Source organism: Phocoena phocoena, chromosome 2 (genome assembly GCF_963924675.1).
Source record: "Phocoena phocoena chromosome 2, mPhoPho1.1, whole genome shotgun sequence".
Classification (NCBI taxonomy): domain Eukaryota; kingdom Metazoa; phylum Chordata; class Mammalia; order Artiodactyla; family Phocoenidae; genus Phocoena; species Phocoena phocoena.
Genome location: NC_089220.1, coordinates 42,408,375 through 42,432,796, shown reverse-complemented (window position 1 = coordinate 42,432,796; position 24,422 = coordinate 42,408,375). Strand labels below are relative to the sequence as shown.

General features: G+C 36.6%; 1 protein-coding gene across 1 annotated transcript in view; it reads left to right on the top strand.

The window, feature by feature from the left end:
- ARID4A (AT-rich interaction domain 4A) overlaps positions 1–12,922 on the top strand; it is a 58,734-nt gene extending 45,812 nt beyond the window's left edge. Inside the window, exons 20-24 of the mRNA XM_065872733.1 lie at positions 1,116–2,252; positions 2,516–2,620; positions 6,096–6,302; positions 6,935–7,081; positions 11,056–12,922. Of these exons, the coding sequence (XP_065728805.1) occupies positions 1,116–2,252; positions 2,516–2,620; positions 6,096–6,302; positions 6,935–7,081; positions 11,056–11,159 (1,700 nt within the window). The 3' untranslated portion in view covers positions 11,160–12,922. The remainder of the gene's footprint in view (positions 1–1,115; positions 2,253–2,515; positions 2,621–6,095; positions 6,303–6,934; positions 7,082–11,055) is intronic.
- Positions 12,923–24,422: the final 11,500 nt, after the last annotated feature.

Genomic DNA, 24,422 nt, shown 5'->3' with positions numbered 1-24,422 from the left:
CTTAACCACTGCGCCAACAGGGAAGTCCCTACTTTTTTTACCATGAGAAAAAATTCTAAATTCTGTATATGATAAAACCACAAAATAAAACTACACACCTTTTCACTTAAAAAGTACATCTAAGCTTGCTTTTTTGCACTTCTTTAGAATACGAGCACTATGTGGGTAGAATTTTTGTATTTTACAACTTCTATACCGTCTTAGAACCCTAGTTATTATTTAAAAATTTTTCTGAGTTAAAGAGAATGATTTAAGGTAGCTCGCCTATACTTTCCTATCTCTTAATCAGAGGAATATTTAAAGTTTTGAGAATTTAAGCTTCTCATTCTGTACATCTTTTCAGAATTAAGTAGAATATCATATTCCTTTCTAAGGACACACAATGGGCATCTCATTTATTAATCAGTACCTTCTAGATCTCAGATCAAACCACTTAACATATTAACTTCATATCTCAGTACTAGTCCTTTGCTTTTTCTAGGGGTTACTGTAGCCTAAATACGATACTAGTAAGAATTGCAAAATAGCTCTTTTATAGAATTGAGACAGTAATATTTTCTATGCAATGTATTTTCACATGGAATTTGAGGTCTCCCCTCCCCCATTTTGGCACAAATGTATGATTCATTTTTTTTTAATTTATTTATCTTTGGCTGCGTTGGGTCTTCATTGCTGCGCGTGGGCTGTCTCTAGTTGTGGTAAGCGGGGGCTACTCTTCATTTTGCTGCGTGGGCTTCTCATTGTGGTGGCTTCTCTTGTTGCGGAGCACAGGCTCTAGGTGCACGGGCTTCAGTAGTTGCGGCGTGCGGGCTCAGTAGTTGTGGCGTGTGGGCTCTAGAGCACAGGCTCAGTAGTTGTGGTGCACAGGCTTAGTTGCTCTGCGGCATGTGGGATCTTTCCGGACCAGGGCTTGAACCCGTGTCCTCTGCATTAGCAGGCGGATTCTTAACCATTGTGTCACCAGGGAAGTCCTGATTTATTTTACATAAGAAATTTCTACAAGGAGGTATTCAGAGGTACTTGATAAAGAGTTTTGTCTTTGGCAGAATTTTTATTATAAAATTGCATTGGTAATTAAGATAGAAACCTTTGTAATACAGTATTTCCTCTTGCAGACTCCTGTTCCTCTGATAGTGAAACAGAAGACCTTTTAGAAAAGAATTTGATGAATGAAGAACTTTCTCCTGATATTAAAGAAGAATTAGAAAAAAATGAAAGTTTAAGTGATGATAAACTAGATGAAGAGAATCCAAAGATTGCTGCACATATATTAAAAGAAAATGATAGGACTCAAATGCAGCCTTTAGAAACCTTGAAGTTAGAAGTTGGAGAGAATGAACAAGTAGTACAGATTTTTGGAAATAAAGTGGAACAAGTAGAAGAAGTTAAGAAAGAGGCAGAAAAATCTCCTAAAGGAAAGGGAAGACGAAGCAAGACAAAAGATCTTTCTTTAGAAATTATAAAGATTTCATCATTTAGCCAGGATGAAGCAGGAACTGAACCTCATATAGAAGCTCAGAGTATAGAATTTTCTTCATTAGACAATAAAAACTTTTCTTCTGCTACAGAAGATGAAATTGACCAGTGTGCAAAAGAAAAAAAGTTGAAACGGAAAATACTGGGACAGTCATCACCAGAGAAAAAAGTAAGAATGGAGAATGGAATGGAAATGACAAATAGTATTTCTCAAGAAAGGACCAGTGATTGTGTTGCATCTGACGGAATGAAAAACTTAAATTTTGAACAACACTTTGAAATAGAAAATGAAGGAATGCCATCATTAATAGCAGAGCCAAACCAATGCATTCAAGAATTGACTAAAGAAAAATTTGATAGTCCAGCTGAAGAAACTGTAAATACTCCGCTAAAAGAAGAAGAGGATGCAATGCCTCTGATTGGGCCGGAAACCTTGGTTTGCCATGAAGTAGATTTGGACGATTTGGATGAAAAGGATAAGACCAGTACTGAGGATGTAGTAGTTGAAAGCTCTGAATCTAACTCTCTTGCTTCTATTCCACCTGCCCTACCTCCTGCAGTACAGCATAACTTTTCAGTGGCTTCACCACTTACTCTCAGCCAAGATGAGTCTCGAAGTATAAAAAGTGAGAGTGACGTAACCATTGAGGTCGATAGTATTGCTGAAGAATCTCAAGAAGGTCTCTGTGAGAGGGAATCAGCAAATGGATTTGAAGCCAGCGTTGCCTCTGGTACCTGTAGTATAATTGTTCAAGAAAGAGAGAGCAGAGAGAAGGGTAAGGACTTCCTAGGGAGAAAATCAACCGTTATATTAAAACCAAAAACTAGTGAGCCAAGAGTTTTAGGAACTAATGATCTGTTAAGTACCCTCCCTCCCTCCTTCCTTCCTTTCTTCCTTCCTTCCTTTCCTCTCTCCCTCCCTCCCCTCCTTTTTTTTCTTTTTAACATACACGTGGAAATTCGTGTAGAGTAGATAGGTGAATGAATGTTCTTGTTCTTGATTTTTTTTTTTCTAAATCTCTCTTTTCACTTATTTCAGGTCAGAAAAGGCCAAGTGATGGAACTAGTGGATTATTGGCCAAAAAGCAGAAGCGAACCCCAAAGCGAACAAGTGCTGTAGCCAAAAATGAAAAGAATGGAGCAGGTTGGTACTTTTCAATGCTGGCTTTAGTTTGTTGGCTTGATCATTTGTGTCAGCTTAAAACTCAGTTTGGTTTATTATGTTCTGAAAAGTAGCAATTTTTCCATTCGTTTTTAATCTGAAGGTGCTTGTCAATTTTATTTAGAGCTGGGATAGCTGTGGTTATTTTTTATGCTTATTTCATTTGTATTTCTTATGTAAAGCAGTTTAATATTAGAGGAATACATTTGGGAATCTTGAACAAAAGAAAAATAACATTTGCTCTGGTAATAAAAGCAGATTTAGTTTACATTTCTGAATGGAATGTTCTCCTTTCATCTAGAAAAACTGACTTTTAAATAGTAACACAGTAAGTTTGAAATATGGGGAAATAAAATTCTTACTAAAACAGGAAAATTAGTAAACCAGTAAGAATAGATTACATGAAAGACAGATTTCTGTACAATAAGGAGTAAAATTAAGTTGTAGAATATAGTAAATAGAAATAAACATGGTTGATTTTAACAAATTAAAATTTTACCTCCAAAGCATGCCTTCATACAAGTCTGAAAGGGAAATTCTAGATTACAGTAGATACATATTTCAAGGAAGGGGCATATAATTTATTTAAGATAAAAGGCATTTCAAAGAAAAACCTTTGAGCCATATTTCAAGTCCTCAATAACCAGATATGGCTAGTGGCTGGACAAGACAGGTCTAGAGTATAGAGAAAGAGTGATGGGAGATGAGACTAGAAAGACAGCAGGAATTACAAAGGGAAAATGAGAACTTTACAGTGGCTGAGCTGGGCAGACATCACCTTAGTCAAATGAAGTGAACACCACCAGTAATGGGACAAAGTGAAATGTACCACCTGACAGGACGCAATAAGAAGAACATAGCTGCACATCTGTAATATTCCTGTCAAAGATGTATAACCTGACTGTAATCATGAGGACCCATCAACAAATTCAAACTGAAGGATGTTCTATAAAATAACTGGCCTATGATTTTAAAAATTGTCAAGGTTATGAAAGTCAAAGAAAGAGGAACCGTTCCAGATTAAAGGAGACTTATGAGGTGTGATAATTAAATGCAGTATATAATTCTCACCTGGATCCTATTGCTGTAAAGAACATTATCGGGTCAAGTAGAGATACTTGTGTGGGATCTGAGGATTAGATGATAGTAATATATCTGTGTTAATTTCCTGATTTTGGTGGTTGTATTATGGTTCTTTAGGAGTGTGGTGGTTTTTAAAACATAGCCACAAATGTGTTGATACGTTTCCCTTCAAGAGGCAAAGCCTAATCCCTTCCTCTTGAGTGTGGGCTGAATTTAGTGACTCACTTCTAACTAATAAAGTGGACATGATGGAGTATGTCTTCAGAGAATAGGTCATAAAAGGCACTGCAAATTCCTTCATGCTCTCCCTTGGATCACTTGCTCTGGGAGAAGTTAGCTGCCATGGTGTGAGGTCACTCAAGCAGTGTATGGAGAGGCCCACGTGGTGAGGAACTGAGCATATCCTGCCAACAGCCAGCAAGGAACTGAGGCCTCCCAACACTCACTAACAGCCATGTGAGTGAGCCATCTTGGAGCATATCCTCCAGCTCCAGTCAAGTCTTCAGAGACCAGAATCTTGGCTAAAAGCTTGACTGCAACCTCACAAGATTCCCTGAGCTGGACCACACAGCCAAGCTGTTCCCAGATTCCAACCCTCTGAAACCGTGTGAGATACTAAACATTTGTAGTTTTAAACTGCTAAGTTTTGGGCTAATTTGTAGATAACTAATACAGGGAGAATGTTCTTATTTGTAAGAAGAGAACACTAAAATATTCAAATATGGCAGGGCAACTTATCCTCAAATGGCAGAAAAACATTCTTTGGTAATTGTTCTTCTCTTTTTTGTAAGTTTGAAGATTGTCTCAAAAAGTTAAAAAGATTAAAAAGGAAAAAAGAAAGGAGATAATCAGTTTTTCTTTTTGGAAAGAATCTTTGGCTTAACTAAGGCAGTGAAAGAAGGAATGAATTAAGAGAATTGGGACATAAAATCACTAGTACTCAATTATTATTAGTTAGATATGAGGAACTGGTTAACTGACATATAGCATATAGGAGTAGCAGCAGGCTGCTGGAAGAGTAATTTAGGGAATGTTGCTTTTAGAGATACCGCGTATTAGGAAAATAAGGCTCTGGAGCTTCGAAGAAAGTCTGTTTTTAGAAGATAGTTGTTGAAGGATTACAAGATGATAAAGCTGCTATGGGAGAGTTGTAAAATGAGAAGAAAAAGGACCAGAAGTGGAATTATGTGGCATATCCCTTTAAATGGGCCAGGAATAGCAGAGTAGAAGCAGATTAGAGATAAATGAAAATCAGTAAACACTAGTTGCTTTGAATAAGAAAGACGTTTCAAATGCAATAGAATATTCAAGTAGGATTAAAATATATTCATTGAATTTGGTGAATAGTAAGTGTTTGGGGCCCTAACAAGAGCATGGGAAGGAGACATGATTAGAAAGTATGGAAATAAGAATGACAAAGAATTTCTCTTACATGAAATTTGACCCTAAAGAGAAGGAAAGAGGTGCCAGCTAAAGGGGGAGGCTTTCCTCTCCTTCCCTCCCTCTCTCTCTAAGGGTAGGAAAGCTTTAGGCATGGAAAAAGATGCTTAAAGAAGCATCTGGAAAAAGAAGAAAGATAAAATGACATTGGGATATTTCAGAGGAGCTGGGAATAAATGGTTTCAGGAGTATAGCTGAAGAGATTAGTTTGCCCAGAATTAACAGTCTCCTCTTTTTGAGGCCCAAAAAGGGAGATAAGGACAGATACAGTAGGGGAGGGGCTGGGAAAGTGAGTGTGTAACCCTCAACTTTGCCTTTTCAGTAGAAGGGAAGGTTGGCTGTTTAGAGTGAATAGTATGGAAGTAGGGTGTAGACTTTGGAAAAAAGCAGAAAAAGTTGAGAGAAAATTCTAATTTGTTATTAAGTGAAAACCAAAAGCATCTTTAAATACACATTTGGTGAGGCGGGATGTAGACTTGCAAACAAATATCTGACACATTTTATATATTATACATATGTTAAAAGTTGGATGTGTATTTTATGCTTGTTCATGTGTATAGTTTGGGTTGGTCCCCTTTTGGGTTGTTTTTATGTTTTGTTTTAAACATAAGTGGGGCAATACTGTGCTTATTGTTTTTTAACTTTATCATTTCACAATGTATTTTGGATATTTTGCCATTTTTGTTCTTAGGAACTCTAGCTTATTCTTTTTAACAACTTTAGCACAGTATTCAATAATACTGATATATAATTCTTAGCCATTTCCCTTTTGGTGGGTATTTAGGTTATTTCCATCTTTTTATTGTTATAAAAGTTAGCACATCTGTGCATTTATTTCTTTAGGATACCGAAAAGTGTAATTACTGGGTCCGTTGCATTTTAATATTTGAGATTTTTATCATTTATAACCTGAGTCAACTTTTTCTTATTATAGGACAAAGCAGTGATAGTGAAGATCTTTCTGTCCTAGACAATTCAAGTAAATGTACCCCAGTAAAGCATCTTAGTGTATCTAAGCCACAGAAGCTTGCACGATCTCCTGCAAGAATATCCCCTCACATCAAAGATGGAGAAAAAGATAAACAGAAAGAAAAACATCCGAATTCATCTCCTCGGACATATAAGTGGAGTTTTCAACTCAGTAAGAAACTTATAGAAAACTTGAATGTATATTACAAAGTGGTATATATTTTGAAATGTCAAAATAAGGAATAATGATTAGCAAATTCATTTATTTAGGTATTCTAAATGTTGTCTTGTTAATAATCACTACTTATTATCTTAAATACAAATCTGTGTCTTTTTATAATACTAACTTGATAAATATTGATTGGAGAAAGCTCTCCAGTTATGGAATGAGACATGTATGATTTATATAAATTGATGAAACTTAAACACCCTTTCTTGTACTGACAATTGGAAATAACTAATAAATGAGGAAAACATCAATACAAAGACACTATTTGGATAAATAACTACAATTATAGATCAGAGTTGCTGAACGTTGATGTTTCCTTGTGCTTTTCTGATTATTTCAGTAATACATCATTAAGTAATACGTGTTTAGTGGAATATTTGGGATATATATATAGAAATCTTATTCATGAATTTAATTAAGCCCTTCCATTTTTATAGAGCCTTATTTAGTGTACTGTTAGGTTTTAATAAACTAAAGCGTTTGTTGATTTATGAATTGGACTTTTGATAGAACTGCCATCATTTTTTCTCATAGAATTATTTTTAAATCCAAATTAACTTTTTTTTCCCTTTTAGATGAATTAGATAACATGAACAGTACGGAGAGAATCTCTTTTCTCCAAGAAAAACTACAGGAAATCAGAAAGTATTACATGTCTTTGAAGTCTGAAGTTGCAACCATAGATAGGAGGAGAAAAAGATTAAAAAAGAAAGACAGAGAAGGTAATTTGATTATAATTTTTCTTCCCCCTATTTTTCAAATATATGTCATATCGTTTTAGAAGATTTAGGTTTGCCACTTTTTAATATAGTATATACTTATTTTTATCTTTAGATTCCTAGTGTTTTCTTCTTTGTTGCTATTGTTGAAGTGAGTCAACAACTGAATCAGAATGAGACTCTTGAAAGAGACTATGAACTGTTTTACAAAATGTGTGATTTTACTAAATGTGGTAGGTTCTTAAGAAGAGCTTATTATACTCCCTCTGAATTTCTCTCACTGCTCAACAAACATTTATTGGCTGCCTATTAACAGGCACTATATTTTTCATTATGGGGTTCATCAAAATGAAGAGGGATATGGCTTATCCTCTAGGAGGATCATAAGTCATTTCCTAAGCAACTACTATATAAGATAGTTCAGCTTTACAACATTAATGCACACATACCATATGCCAGGCCCTCTTTCAGGTGGTGGAAGTACAGAGATGAATGAGATACAGACCTCGATCTCAAAGTCTTAACGTCTAGTGGAACTGTATGTTGAGGACCCTGAGAGTGATATTAACAAGAACAGGACTTCGGAATAATCAAGAGGAGAGAATAGCATCTGAACTAAACGTTAAAAATGTATAGCATTGACTTCTAGTTAAACATTGACATCTCATATCTACCCCAAGCCCAGGCCTCACTAAAATAATAGTAAAGAAAATTAAAAGCCCTATACCCACAAGGACGAGAGAATGGGACAGCAGAGTGACTACGATAGACAAGAAATGTCAGCAGCATATCTTTTGGAAGCTGAGAAGCAGATGGACTGTAACTGTCCTAGCAGATGACATAATGCTAAACACCTAAGCTTGTTTATCCTTCTAGTGGGACAAAACAATGAGAAGCAAGCTAATTCATACTACATCACCCCAGAAAAGCTCTGAGGACAGTGTGAGGTGTGAGGATGAAAATTGGAGATGGTTTGAAAAAGGAAGGAGAAATTGGATCCTTTCATCCCACCCTCTGAAGCAAACTACCTTTTCCCCTAACTCCAGCAGGAAATAAGAGATTAAGTTATTGGAGGCTGAGAGGGATCAACAGGCTTATAGAAAGACCCAGGGACACCAGCCATAGCTGAAGGTGAGGGTTAGGTGCTAAACCAAAAATAATGAGCTTGAGCGAAAGTTTCCAGTACTAAATGATGAGACTTCTGTCCCTTTTCCAACCAACGATCTCATCTTGTCTCTCTGAAAGCTGGTAACCAAGCTTATGCTCATTCCTGGAAGGAGATTGAAAGGTTCCTCTGGAGAAACTGGTCAGCCCAAGGGAAGTGATCTAACATAGATACCAGCATTTGGAGGTTCCTGAACCAAAAAGCAAAATCCTTACAAATCACTATGTGTGCACTGCCCAACATTTAAAAGCCCGGCGGCCTCATGTATAGCCTCCAGTTAGCTTTTTAATGCTCCCCCTTAAATATGGAAGCCACAAGACCAGATGTTTGAGGAAAGCCTTTACATAAAGACAGAAACCAAAATATTCAATAGAAAAAAGTAACTTGGACAATGTGCCATATAAAAACAACAAACTATAATTAATATCCAGAGTTACAGGAAAGATATTGCAGTCTTGAAACAAGAATATGATACTATCAATGAATTCATCTCTTAAAAATTAAAAATATGATATTTGGAATAACAAATAAATAAATAGAAGGGTAAGATAGCAAGGCTAAAGAAATCCCAGTAAAATATCAAAAAGATAATAGGAGAGAATAACTAAGAGAAATATAGGATCTGGCTGGGACATCCAACTTCTGAATCATAGGATTTCTAGAAAGAGAACACTGAATAAACATAGGAGGAAGTTGTGATCAAAGAAATAAGAAAAACTTCCAGAACTGAAGGAGATGGGTTAGAAAATTGAAAGGACTCCTTGTGACCTCTATAAAGAATGGAGTAAAAGATCACACCAAAGCACATTAAGAAATTTCAGAACCCTGTGGATAGAGGTAAGGTTCCAAATGCTTACCATATAAAGGTATATACAAAAAACTGGGTCTCGAACAGCATCAGATTTCTCAATGGTGACATTAAAAACTAGAAGCCAAGCTATTAAGATAACATGACATCCAGCAAACAAGGAATCCCACATAGGAAAACAGTAAGGAAAATCTCAAGGTGATGGCACATGGAAGCCCTAGAATGATCACTACATAACAGGCCTACAAAGCAACTATTTCAGGAATAGGATGGAACAGGAGGGGCAGGCTCTAGGAGGAATGTCCCTTTAAGAAAAAGAACAGTAAATTATCTGATAGGCTTGCCCATCTTGAGAGAAGTTTTCTATCTATGGCAGAGAGGGGATGAATTACTAATAAAATGGCCTGTGTCATATGTGGTTTTGAATCTACTCCAAGTCTAGCAGTTTTCAGTTCCTGGAAATGTCATGGAGCAAAAGGAAAGAGATCGACCTTCCATGTTTGTCCTTTTCTTTTTTTTTCTTTTTTTTTTGCAGTACGCGGGCCTCTCACTGTTGTGGCCTCTCCCTTTGCGGAGCACAGGCTCGGGATGCGCAGGCTCAGTGGCCATGGCTCACGGGCCTAGCCGCTCCGCGGCATGTGGGATCTTCCCAGACTGGGGCACGAACCCGTGTCCCTTGCATCGGCAGGCGGACTCTCAACCACTGCGCCACCAGGGAAGCCCCTGTCCTTTTCTTTAAAAACTGTAAATAGCAAGAAGTCTTTACAGCATTTTTAAACACAGAAAGAAGAACAAATTAACAAATTGAGCTTTTCTTCAGAGAACCTTCAACAGCTTTGAGTTTCCTAAAGGTCATATAAGTTCACACAACTAAAAAGATGATTTTCTTATAGTCTTCTTCCCTTTTTTGTTTTCTTAATTTTTTGTGTGTGAAGTGAGTTATTAAAGTGAAACATTGAGTGACTTCTAGCACACATATTAGAATTTGTAATAATGAGTTACATGTCATTTTGGCAGTACACACATTGAGGAATGTATACTTAAACAAAAATTAAGACTTTAAGTAAAATAGAAATAATTGGGCAAAGATTAGCAGGAGATAGGAGGGCCCTGCAAAGAAAAAAGTAAAAACTAAAAAATGACAGAGCACCTGATGTATAGAGTAATGATCTTTAATCCAAGCTCCATGCTCCTGGAGAGTTTTGTTAAAGTCATTTGAAGACTTTTTCTAATCACTCACCCACATTTCCATCCTGATCCCATGATTCTGATACCTAACTTAGATTACTCCTTCTTGCTTATGAGAGTTTTGTGTCCATTGGGTATATTGGGACAGGATAAAGATAGGAAGCCAATGGTTAGCTGGTTAAAAGAAATTCTCTAGGATAAGTGAATTCTTTTATGGTCCTATAACCCAGAGATAAAGCAGGAATTTGCTATAGTGAAAATTTATCTCAGGTTGATCTCGTTTCTGATTTGGGACAAGGTGAGTTTCTTTCAGGGATCTTTCAAGTAGGGATTTAAGATTTTTTTTAATTTTTATTTTTGCGGTACGCGGGCCTCTCACTGTTGTGGCCTCTCCCGTTGCGGAGCACAGGCTCCGGACGCGCAGGCTCTGGACGCGCAGGCTCACGGGCCTAGCCGCCCCGCGGCATGTGGGATCTTCCCGGACCAGGGCACGAACCCGTGTCCCCTGCATCGGCAGGCGGACTCTCAACCACTGCGCCACCAGGGAAGCCTGGGATTTAAGATTTTATATCTCTTTAGTCTTTACATTTTCTGGTGCCTTTTTTGAACTGAGTTACTTAAGTGATGAGAGACTGATTCCACGCAATTGAACCAAACAAAATTTTTGCTGACAAAATGTTGTTATTCCTTCATGCACCATTTAAGAGGACTATAATTGAAGTGAATAATGTTAAGAAATTTATTTTCGATTTGCCGGTGGCTGGGTATCTTTGTGTGATAGTTGTCGGGTCTAATGTAGCTTCTTTGATCCTACAGTGTCTCATGCAGGAGCCTCCATGTCATCTGCTTCATCAGACACTGGAATGAGTCCCTCCTCATCATCTCCCCCACAGAACGTACTTGCTGTAGAATGCAGGTGATAAATGTTTTCTCTGCCTTCCCAGCAGTTTGCTGCCAAGGACATAAATCCCAAATCCCTGAAATACAACCACAGAAAGCACTCAACTGGTTTGACATTGCTAAGTATATCCTGTACACTTTTCCAGGCTGGATTGTATCTATTCCCTTTTCTTTTTTATTCTGTTGCAAGAAAAATAAGCTGATTAATAACTGAAGTTTAGGCAGCCTGCCATATTTGTCATAATTTTTCCTTTTTAATTTTTCTTTCGTTTTTTTGTGAAGATAGAAAAAGGGCACTTAGCAAATTTGAATTTGTATAATAAAGCTTTCAGGTGTTATAGAAATCATAGACAAGCAAGTGCACATGATAAACATCAAAATATCCAGCTAAATAGTTACTGCTGCACTTTCACTGAGATGTATTTGAACACTTGGTGAGTAGGGGGTTTATGTTGTGTTTTTTTATTGTTGTTGTTTTTCTGGGTTTTTTTGTTTTTTTGTTTTTTTTTGTGGAAGCACTTGCTATTTAGAACTGCCAAAGTATATGTTCAGCAGTGTGCCCAGGTTTAAGGTGTAAATGGGACAAAATAAATTGTGAAAGGAAGTGTAGTTGACTGAAAACTACAGTTGTAATAAGTCTTCCACTTTTTATAGGATTTTTGAGCACACAATTATGCAAATATTTTAATGTTTATTAATGTTTACAGTGGAATTGTGAATAAGTTTTCAGTGGACTATCTTATCCCTTGACAAAAATATTTTGTCTTTTTTCTATGTAATTTCAGAGTTTTTATTTTGTTACAAAAAGACAAAAATGAAATATATAACAACAATGAAGTTATTTAACAAGATTTCTAAAGCTGAAAATTTTGTGTAAAATAAGGTATTATCTTGCAACTTGTTAAATATATTTATTCAGACATTGGATGTTGTATTTTTATGTATTTTTTAAAATATTAATAAAATTGAAAAAAAGAAAATTCTAGGTTAATTCACTCTTCAAATGACAATAGCTCTCAGCTGTCCCTTTTACAGGAGGTTGCATCCAGCGGCTTTGCCTGTACTGAAGGGAGTCTGTCTCAGTCCTTCAAACAGTGTAGAACTATAAATGGGCATCTGGATCATTAAAGTATGTCCTTGTTTAGAAACTTTGGCAGTCCTAGTACTTAAACTGTTTTGAGGATCAAATTTTTGGTTGCCCTTAAGATATTTTGTCACAGTTTTTATGTTTGCTATACTGCCGAATAAATTTATATCTCCCAAAGTTGAGATGCAACAACTAAGTAAAGCAATTATGTATGCTTTGTTTGTGAATTGTTTCACAGACTGATACATTTTGTAAATAATTCTTCCAAAACCATGTATTTAAAGCAGTTTTGCCATATACATTATGTAAAAAGGTGATTTTTTAAAATCAGTTTTTAAATTCATGTTTGTACATTGAAAGGGTTTTTTTTTAAACCTTCTTTCCTGTGTTTAATATGCATAGAGTAATAACCTAGATGCTCTAGACTGTATATCAGGATCTGATTTACAAGAACAGAGTCAGAGCCAAACACTAGTGATGGCATAGCATTAATGAAATCATTGTTTCTTAATTTCATTTTACCACATTGTGAACTTGTGATTCAGATTCCTTCCATTTTCGCAGAGAATTAAAAACAAAAAAGTACTCTTGTAAAATGCACTTTTCTGTCTTTTCTTTGCAAAGCAGTAGTATTTCAATGTAAAATAAAAATGGAGCTCAGTGGGCAGTATTAATAAAGGCCATGTTTTAAACATAGGCTTTATATTTTTAGTTTTCATTTAAGTGATTGTTTTTTTCCCCTAAGTGCCAATAACTCACAGTTGGAAAACCATACTTCATAAAACAAAGCATATTCAATATATTCTTCAGTCTCTACAATTAAATATTTCTAGTACTTAATTATAAAAATTTTAAAAGTGTGTCATTCAAATACAGTTGGAACTAGGAGGCAACTTTAGATTCATACATTAGATATTTTAATGATGTATCAGCTTGAATATTGTCCTTTCTAATCAATATAAATCTGATAATGATGTACTGGGATCTTGCTACAGAGAGTAAAATTATAAATTCATTGAATGGGTATATGGACACTTAAAATCCTTTTATTCTGGGGGGCTGGAAAGGATTATGAAAGTTACTGAATTTTGTAAGGATATTGACTAGGTATTAAATTCAAATATTGACCATAGTTTGAGATTAGCTAAATTTTGAGTAGATAGCTCTTGCATATGACTAAAAAAATAAAAATATACTCTTTAGTATCTAAAATGGAAGGTGCTATCTATAAAATCAAGTTATTTGAAGATTATTTGGAGATTTCTGTTTTAATATTCCATGTGTGCTTTTATTATTGTTTATGTTAAATTTCTAGTTTTCCTGCCCTTCACTAAGAAAGATATTCGTATCTAGCACATATATGCTATGTCTTCTACGAAATTGCTTTTAATTGGAAATCTTTATGCATCATGCTGTTAAATTTGCTTATATACCTTTCTTATACGCCCTGTAGTATAACATAGCTATCAACATTGTGAAAGCATTTGAAGCTATATTCAACCACACGTTTTAGAATTCAGTCATCAAAAATTTATGAATTTTTGATCATCAAAAATTTATTGGGTATCTTTGACGTGCCAGGCATTGTGCTAAGGCTCAGGAGACCTAACAGTGAACATGAGAGAAAAAAGTCCCTGTATTTGTGGACTGCATAATCTAAAGAGTTATATGTTAAACAATTATCCCATGTAATTCTTTTTTTAATTAATTAATTAATTTTTGGCTGCATTGGGTCTCCATTGCTGTGTGCGGGCTTTCTCTAGTTGCAGTAAGCAGGGGCTACTCTTTGTTGCCGTGCATAGGCTTCTCGTGGTGGCTTCTCTTGTTGCGAAGCATGGGCTCTAGGCGCACGGGCTTCAGTAGTTGTGGCGCGCAGGCTCAGTAGTTGTGGCTCACGGGCTCGAGAGCACAGGCGAAGTAGTTGTGGCACACGGGCTTAGTTGCTCTGCGGCACATGGGATCTTCCTGGACCAGGGCTCGAACCCGTGTCCCCTGTATTGGCAGGCGGTTTCTTAACCACTGCGCCACCAGGGAAGCCCCCATGTAATTCTTAACTGCAGGTGTGATTAGCATATGAAGATATGGTGTGCCACGAGAAAACGATACAGAGCCCAACTAGTTTGAAGGCAAAGATGGTCGGCGAAGACTTTGCAGAGAAAGCAACAGTAAAACTGGGCCCCAGTGGGGATTATAAATTGGTTAGACAAATGGGAGGAGCGATACGGTGAGTAAAATGCTCAGGCACATTGAGGAGGAGAAATTGGTGGTAAGAGAACAGACCTGAGGCAGAAGAAGCAGGAGCCAGGTAAAGCAGAGTTATCCAGGCATTGCCTAAATCTTATACCTGCCGACCTCGGCCTCTTGCTCCTTCTGTCCCCCCCACCCCATCCCTACTTATCCAGAGCCATTTCAAGAGCCACTTTTCCAGGAAGCGTTTGCTGACTTCTTACCACCCCCCAGAATATCACACTCTTTTATGCTCTAATAGTATTTTTAATCTGTATTATTTTACTTGACAACTCACCTTGTATTGAATATATTGCATTTACTTATGCCTGTGTCTTTCTACCCTACTAGATGTTTAGTTCCCTAAGTACTCCTCAGTCACAGGGGTATCCCACAAAGTGCCTGGTCCGGCATCTAACGTATAGTAAGATGGTCAAAAGCTATCTTTACTTAAATTGAGAAAAATTACTTTTGAATTGCCATTGTATTTTTACCAGTGATCCTTATGCACAAAGTCAGACATTTAAAAGTTGTCTTTGGTGTTCTTTTCATAAAGCGATTTAAAAGTATCATTTGAAAAACGTAAAACTTGTTTAACAGTCTAATCCCCAACTTAAAATATTCTTAAGCTGATGAGTTCTTTTCCCTCCTCTCCTTGTTTCTTATTCCCTTCCCTCTTCCATTACTGTCATGCAGTTACAGACAGACTTTTGTTCCATTACAGGAAGACTACAGTATGTGATAGCATTTATCATTAGTGAAGGTTGAATGACTTTTAAAATGGAGTTTGCACCAATAGGGAATTTCTAACAAATACATACTTGGTGTTTTCAGCATACAAATTTTTTTTAGTCCTTCACATTTACTAACAAAATCAAATGTTGTTTTCCATGTTGAGAAGGACAACAAAACCTTTTTATTCATAGAGACCCATTATATCTTTTTAAACAGAATAAGAAGGGCAGTGTTTATAATTTTGGAATTTGTAGTTAACATAATTATGCAGCCATCTTCATTTTGTAATCTATACCATGCAAAATTCATTTTAAAAAGTTCTACTTTTGAAAAACTTGAGGAACTTCCATGTAAATATAATAAATGATTACTCTTCACAGGTAATTGGATTTCTTCTCAAGGCTAAGTTACATTAAACAAGACAATCTGATTCAAGAGTCTCACCAGTTTACAGTTGCCAGATTTAGCAAATAAAAATACAGGATACCCAGTTAAATTTGAATTTTAGTCAAACAACAAATAATTTTTTAGTATAAGTATGTCTCATGTAAAAATTGTTATTTATCTGAAATTCAAATTTAACTGGGCATCCTATATTTTATCTGCAAATCCCACAACTAGTTCCTTTACTGTTATATTCCAGTACATGTTATCCTCTAGAGAACCTTGGTCTCTGATGGAGGATAATAAACTGCTGAAGTTTCCCTTGGTTTCCAACGATGAATGGTCCTGGGAAGTCCATAAGTGATTTCTAGAATTAACCATTTCTGTGATGCAGTCATTATCTCCACAATTGGCCCTATAATAGCTAAGCTTTAACAAGATAGTTGTGAACACAGATTTTACTGGTAGTGTTCCTTTGATGGGGCACCTTTCCCACCAGTTGCTAACTGCTCTCAGAAATTCTCTTTGATCCTTATCCAAACCTACTCTTAAATAAAAACCTAAACTAAATCTGACTGCATTAAAATTAAAAACTTCTCTATGACAAGACATTTAATAATTATGAATAGAGCCACTGTAAATATTCGTTTCTCGGGTAAACACCTAGGAGTAACTTTTGTACGACCATACCATTTTGCATCCCCACCAGCAACACACAAGAGTTCCAGCTGCGCTGCGTCCTTGTCAGCACTGGATATTGTCAGATGTTTTTGTTTTTTAGCAGTTCTAATAGTTGCGATATTTAGAAGGGTCAAGTGATTTGCCCATGTTCAAACAGTTAGCTAAGTTATAAATGACTGCTTATAAATCCTACTGAGCAGAATCCCAGACCCTGTAAGTTCTCCTTAACTATGCCAAGTGTTGGGGAGGATGCAGAAGAACTAGAATTCTCTTACCCAGCTGGTGAGAATACAAAATGGTACAAATACTTTGGAAAATTTTTGGCAATTTGTTAAAAATTTAAACATATGACCTAGCCATTCCACTCCTAGATATTTAGCCAAGAGAAATGAAAGCATGTCCACATATAGCAACTTTAGTAATAACAAATACTTAAAACAATCCAAATGCCCATCCACTGGTGAATGGATTAATAAATTATTGCATATCCATACAGTGGAATACAACCCAGCGGTAAAAAGGAACAGATGATACAGGCAACAGATTCGATGAATCTCAAAATAATTATGCTGAGTGAAAGAAGCCAGTCAAAAAAGAGTACACACTTTGACTGCACTTATATAAAATTATAGAAAATACACATTAGAGCGACGGCAAGTCATTGGGGTTCTTGGAAAGTTGGTGGGGGTCGTGGCGTGGGTGGCCTGGGAGGGAGAGATTACACAGGGGCCAAGGAAACATCTGGGGGTTACGGTTGTGTTCATTATTTTGGTGGTTGTGATAATGGTTTCATGGGTGTACATATATGTGAAAATTAATGAAAGTGTATACTTTAAATGTGTGCAGATTGAATGTAAAGGAAAACAATCTTCTAAAACAAAAAAGCATAGGGAACATGCAAACCCGAAGTCACTGTGGTTGGCTAGTACAAAACTCAAGTATAATCAAGTCAGTGATTTTTTTTTAGCCTGGGGAAAGCAAGGAGAGGTTTGTGCTTTTTCCCCACCTACATATGTTATGACCCTTTTGAGGTTCCTTCATCTGACCAGAAATCTTAAGATCTTCCTGCTAACATAGGTAAAATAGACCCAGTATATTATTTTTCAGTGTTGAGTATAAATAGAAATCCTATTTTTCATAATTTACTGAAGCTAATTTATGTAACCTTTTCCTCTAATTTCTGAACATTTCTCAAATATCTTTTTGAAACACTGATGCTATTAAATTGAATATTTTACTGTAACTTTGAGTAGACACTCTTGAATTAGATTTTATGTGACCTTCATTTCTTGTTACTAGAGTTTATACTGTTTCATCCTGTTTAAGTTGCTAGTTTAATATCCCAAGATTCCTGCCTTATAGTTTTATTATACTTTCTCTGATTCACTGTGTCCTCAGCCTCCATCTGTTTTCTTCATTGTTTCAAGGTTCCTTCTCTCCTCAGTGCCAGTCACCTGCCTCACCTCCCTTTAGCCTTCTCTTGGAACACATCCTCAAGCATTTAACCTGGCCTCTGGCAATTTTGCTGATTTGTATCTTACTAGCCCTAAATAATTGACCTAAGAGATAAGGAAATGGTTAATGTCTAAAAGAGAGTAATAATATTAAAAGGACTTTACATGCAGAAATCAATGGGTTTTTTTTTTCATTCATTGGATCAGTAGAGTGCTTTTATACCATGTACTGCTCTGGTAGAGTAGGATTTTAGCACAATGGACTCAATTTGCCAATAATAGGCTTCAAAAATAAAGAATTATCTTTAAAATTGATAAGCCTCTAGCCAGGCTGATTAGGAAAGGAAATAGAGAAGACACAAATTACCAATGTCAGGAATGAGAAAGGTGGCGTCACTGCAGATTGTATCTATAGCTATTATAGGGATAATAAAGGAATACTATGAACATCTCTATGCTAATAAATTCAACAACTCAGATGAAATAGAAAAATTCATTGAAAAACACAAATTTCCTAAATTTACTCAAGAATAAATATATAACCTGATTAACCCTATATCTGTTATCAAATGGAATTAATGTTTAAAAACCTTCCCACAAAGTAAAGGTCCAGCTTCACCATGAATTCTACCAAACATTTAAGGAATACATAATACTAATACTAATTTAAGGAAGACATAATACTAATTCATCAAACTCTTCCAAAAAATTGAAGATGAAGGAATGCTGCCAATTCACTTTATGAAGCCAGCTTTACTCTGACACCAAAACCAGATATTGCAAGGAAGGAAAACTAAAGACCAATATCCTTAATGATTATGTATGCAAAAATTCTAAACAAAATTTTAGTAAATAAAATCCAACAACATTAAACGGATAATACAACATGGGCCAAGTAGGGTTTATCTCAGGAATGTAGGGTTGGTTTGATATTCAAAAATCAATATAATTCAGCTTATTAACAAATTAAAAAAGAAAAACCATCAGATGCAGAAAAGGCATTTGACAAAACCCAACATCCATTCCTGAAAAAAAAGCTCAACAAACTGGGAATAGAAGGCAACTTCCTCAAACCGATAAAGGACATCTATGAAGAACCTACAGTTAACATCATACTTGATGATGAAACACTGCATTATTTTCTCCAAGATTAGGACTAAAACAGGGAGAGCTGCTCTCACTACTTCTATTTAACACTGTATTGGAGGTTCTAAAGCATTCAAGAAAAAAGAAATCAGAGGCATTCAAACTTGTGAGTTTAGCAAGAACGTAGGATGCAAGATTATAAAAATCAATTGTATTTCTATGTACTAGCAATAAATAATCAGAAATTGAAATTTTAAAAATATCATTTACAATAGCATAAAAACATGTTACAATGAATCTGACAAAGGATGGAAAGAACTAAACTGAAAACTACAAAGAATTGCTGAGATAAAATAGAGACAATCTGGGCTTCCCTGGTGGCGCAGTGGTTGAGAGTCCACCTGCCGATGCAGGGGACACGGGTTCGTGCCCTGGTCCGGAAAGATCCCACATGCTGCAGAGTGGCTAGGCCCGTGAGCCATGGCTGCTGAGCCTGCGCGTCCGGAGTCTGTGCTCTGCAACGGGAGAGGCCACAACAGTGAGAGGCCCACGTACCGCAAAAAAATAATAATAATAAAATAAAAATAGAGACAATCTATGAGGACATGTACCTTGTTCATGGGTCATAAAACCTAATATTGTTAGGAATTTTTTTGCTTCTCAAATTTAATGTAATCCCAATCAAAACACCAGGAGGCTTTTTTGTAGAAATTGATAAGCTAATTACTAAATTCATGTGGAAATGAAAAAGACGTAGAATAGCCAAATCATCTCGAATAAGAGCTAAGTTGGCATATGGGAACATATGTATACGTATAACTGATTCACTTTTTTATAAAGCAGAAACTAACACACCATTGTAAAGCAATTATACCCCAATAAAGATGTTAAAAAAAAAAAAACTAAGTTGGAGGCCTAATGCTACCTGATTTCAATAATTATTATAAAGCTATAGTAATCAAAATGTTGTTTTGGAACAAAACAGGGAGTCCAGACCCATAGAACAGAATAGAGAGTCTGGACTCACGGAACAGAAAAGAGAGTCCAGAAATAAGCCTCCCATGTATGGACAATTGATTTTTCATAAAGGTGCAAAGACAATATAATGAAGAAAGGACGGTCTTGTTAAAGAAATGGTGCTGGAACAATTGGACATCCATATGCAGAAAAAATGAACTTGGAGCCATACCTCACACCATATACAAAAACTCAGAATAGATTACAAAACCTAAAACCATAACACTTTAAAAAAGAAATCAGGAGAAAATCTTTGTGACCTTGTGCGTAACTGGGTTAGGTAAAGACTTCTCAGATACAATACCAAAAGCACAATCCATAAAGGAATAATTTGATAAATTTGACTTCATTAAATTTTAAAACTTTGGCTCTTGAAAAGACATTGTTAAAAGAATAAAAAGACAAGAAACAAACTGGGAGAAAATATTTGCAAAGCATTTATCAGGTAAGGGACTTGTATCCAGACTATGTAAAGAACTCTAAAAACTCAACAGTAGAGAGCAAACAATGCAATTAAAAAAAAAAAAGACTAAATATTTGAACACACACTTCTCCAAGGAAGATACATGAATGTCAAAGAAGTACATACAAATGGTGTTCATCAAGAGAATGAGAAGGCAAGCTATAGACTGGAGAAAATATTTGCAAAAGACATACTTGATAAAGGACTATGTCTTAGTCTGTTTGGACTACTATAATAAAAATATCATAAACTGGGTGGCTTAAAAACAAATAACTTATTTCCTATAGTTCCAGAGGCTAGGGATTCTAAGATCAAGGTGCCAGCATGGTCCAGTGAGGGCCTTTTGGAGTACAAAGGGATGGGTTGTTCTGTGGGGCCTCTTTTATAAGGGCACTAATCCCAATCTTGAGAGCTCCATCCTCATGACCTAATCACCTCCCAAAAGCCCCACCTCCTAATACCATCATTAGGAATTAGGATTTTAACATAAGAATTTTGGGTGGACCCAAACGTTCAAGTCATAGCAGACTTATCCAAAATAAACAGAACTCTTAAAACTGAACGATAAGAAAATGAACAACCAGATTTGAAAATGTGCTGAGGCCCTTAACAGACACAATCATCGAAGAAAATAAACAGATGGCAAATAAGCACATGAAAAGATGCTCCACATTATATGTCATCATAGAAATGCAAATTAAAATAATGAGATATATGACTACACATCTAATTAGAATGCAAAAATTCAAAACGCTGACAATACCAAGTGTTGACAAGAACGTGGAACAAGAGGAACTCTCATTCATTGCTGGCGGGAATGCAAAATGGTACAGCCACTTTGGAAGACAGTTTGCCAGTTTCTTACAAAGCTAAACATACTCCTACATATGATCCAGCAATCCTGCTCCTTAGTATATACTGAAATGGGTTGAAAACATGTCCACACAAAAACCTGCCCAGATGTTAATAGCAGCTTTATTTATAATTGCCAAAACTTGGAGGCTTCCAAGTCCTTTAGTAGGTGAATGAATGAACTGTGGTACATCCAGACAATGGAGTATCATTAAGCACTAACAGAAATGTGCTATCAAGCTATGAAAAGACTTGGAAAAGGCTAAGTACTATATGGTTCTAAGTATATGACATTCTGTAAAAGGCAAAACTATGGAGACAGTAAAAAAAATTAATGCTTGCCAGGGGTTGGGGAGAGAGAGGGATGAACAGGTGGAGTGAAGAGGATTGTAGGGCAGTGAAACTATTCTGCATGATACTATAAGGATGGATACATGTTATTATACCTTTGTCAAATCATTATACATTTGTACAACACCAAAGGTGAACTGTAATGTAAACTGTAGACTTTGGGTGATAATGATGTGCACGTAGGTTCATTGATTATAACTAATGTGCCACTCTAATGTGGGAGGGAGGAGTTTGTGCTTGTGTGGGTTCAGGGGGTATATGGGAACCCTCTGTACTTTTCAATCAATTTTCCTGTGAATCTAAAGCTTCTCTAAAAAAATAAAGTCTATTTTTAAAAAGTGTTCAATATCATTAGGCATTAGGGAAATACAAGATAAAACCACAGTGAGAATCCACTACCTGCCTATTATGTTAAAATTTTAAAAGGTTGACCATACCAACTGTTGGCAACAATATGGAGGAACTGGAACTCTCATATACTGGTGTAGCCATTTTGGAAAAATGTTTGGCAGTTTCTTAAAAAATTAAACAGACTCCTACCATATGATCCAGCCATTTCACCTTTAGGTATTCTTAAGAGAACAGGAAAGATGTGTCATATAAAGCCTTGTATACAATTGCTTGTAGCAGCTTTGTTTTTTCTTAATCCTTTTAATTTTATTTTTGTAAGCGCTAGTCTTTTTTTTTTTTTCTTCTCTTTTTAAATTTTGGCCATACCGCACAGCTTGCAGGATCTCAGTTCCCTGACCAGAGATTAAACCTGGGCCACGGCAGTGAAAGCCCGGAATCCTAACCACTAGACAACCAGGGAACTCCCTCAGCTTTATTTGTAATAGCCCAAAACTGGAAATAATCCAAATGTCCATCAACAGATGAATGGTTAAACAAATTGTAGTATATCCATAAAATCAAAACTATTTACCAATAAAAATGAACTACTGATAAAACAACATGGATAATCATCATGCTGATTGAAAGAAGCCAGACAATAAAACAGTACACATTGTATGATTCCATTTAGAGTCGATTCTGGAGAAACATGGGTTTGAACTGCCTGGGTCCACTTACACATATTTTTCTCAATAGTAAATGCTATAGTACTACACAATCTGAGGTTGGTTGAATCTGAGGATGTGAAACTACGCATACAGAGGGCAGACTGTAAGTTATACAATTTTTGACTGCGCAGAGAATTGGCACTGCTAACCCCCCCACTTTGTTCAAGGGTCAGCTGTATATAATAATCTAGAAAATGCAAACTATAGTGACAAAGCAGAGGATGGTGGGGGAGGCAGGGAAGGATAAGCGGAAGAACAGATTAAAAAAAGGGGCCAAGGAAACTTTTGGGGATGATGGATATGATTATTATTTTGATTTTGGTGATGGTTCAATGGATGTCAAATACATATGTCAAAATGCATCGAATTGTACATTTTATTTTTTTAATATTTATTTGGCTGTGCTGCGTCTTAGTTGCAGCATGTGGGATCTTCAGTTGCGGCATGTGGGATCTTTAGTTGTGGCTTGTGAACTCTTAGTTGTGGCATGTGGGATCTAGTTACTGGACCAGGGATCGAACCCAGGCCCCCTGCATTGGGAGTGCAGAGTCTTAGCCACTGGACCACCAGGGAAGTCCCAAATTGTGCACTTTAAATATATGGAATTTACTGTATACCAATTATAACCTCAATAACGCTGTTCAAAAGAAAGAGAGCGATCATCCATCATAGAACAGTTATTAATGCTATCTCAATTTTGTAAAAGCTTTACTGGAATTCTTTTTTTTTTGACTGCATTGGGTCTTCATTGCTGCGTGCAGGCTTTCTCCCTAGTTGTGGTGAGCAGGGGCTACTCTTCCTTGCGGTGCACAGGCTTCTCATTGTGGTGGCTTTTCTTGTTGGGGAGCACAGGCTCTAGGCGTGCACAGGCTTCAGTAGTTGCAGCACGAGGGCTCAGTAGTTGTGGCTCATGGCTCTAGAGCGCAGGCTCAGTAGTTGTGGTGCATGGGCTTAGTTGCTCCATGGCATGTGGGAATCTTCCCAGACCAGGGCTTGAACCCGTGTCCCCTGCATTGGCAGGCGGATTCTTAACCACTGTGCCACCAGGGAAGTCCCTACTGGAATTCTCATCACCAAATTAGCAAGAGTGGTATCTATATTTGAGAAGAAAAATCTACCCTTACCTTAGAAACTTGCTTGAAAATTTTTCAATTACTTTATGGCATGGTCTCTGTGGCAATTTCAACTTCAGTGAGCTGTTTATTTCTATTTGCCTTAATAGTTCTCCTACCTTTACATGTCACTGTTTACTTTGTCCCTGAACACCCTGCTAGTCTCCACAGTGTCCCTGGCGCCACCCCTCTCCATGTAGCACAAGGATTAACTATGAGCTCAGTGGAAGTGAAGGATGGGAAGTGGGGGACAGGTAGAGTAGTTTTATTAGAAGACAAGAGCAGTCAGCCTAGAAAAAGATCGTTTGGAGCTGGACTAAACCCATCACCAGGATTCTGAGCTGAAAACCACTCCCAGATCACCAGTAACACTGGAGGCTGATGCTACCCTATCTTCTGTTTGTGTTTATAATCAGGTTTTGATAATAGCCCAAGCTCCCAAATAGAAGATTGAGTTATAGGAAGAAACACACAGTACTCAAGAAAACAATTACATGCATGTAACTTACACCGGCTAACTTTTGAATAGTGAGGCCATGGGCTGCTTCTCAGCCCCAGTGGAAGTCACAGCAGAGATGATCATTTTGCTATGCACATGGTAGTAATATCAGGAAATCGTAAGTAGCAATTGAATAACCAATCAAACAAAAAAGAAGGTCCTTACCTAGCTTATGCCTTCTCTTTGGCTTTGTATAAAGTCAAAACTCTGATATTTGGAATAAAGTCTTACTTCCTTTCTGCTATGTCTGCTGAATAAGGCAAGTATTAGAAAAGCAT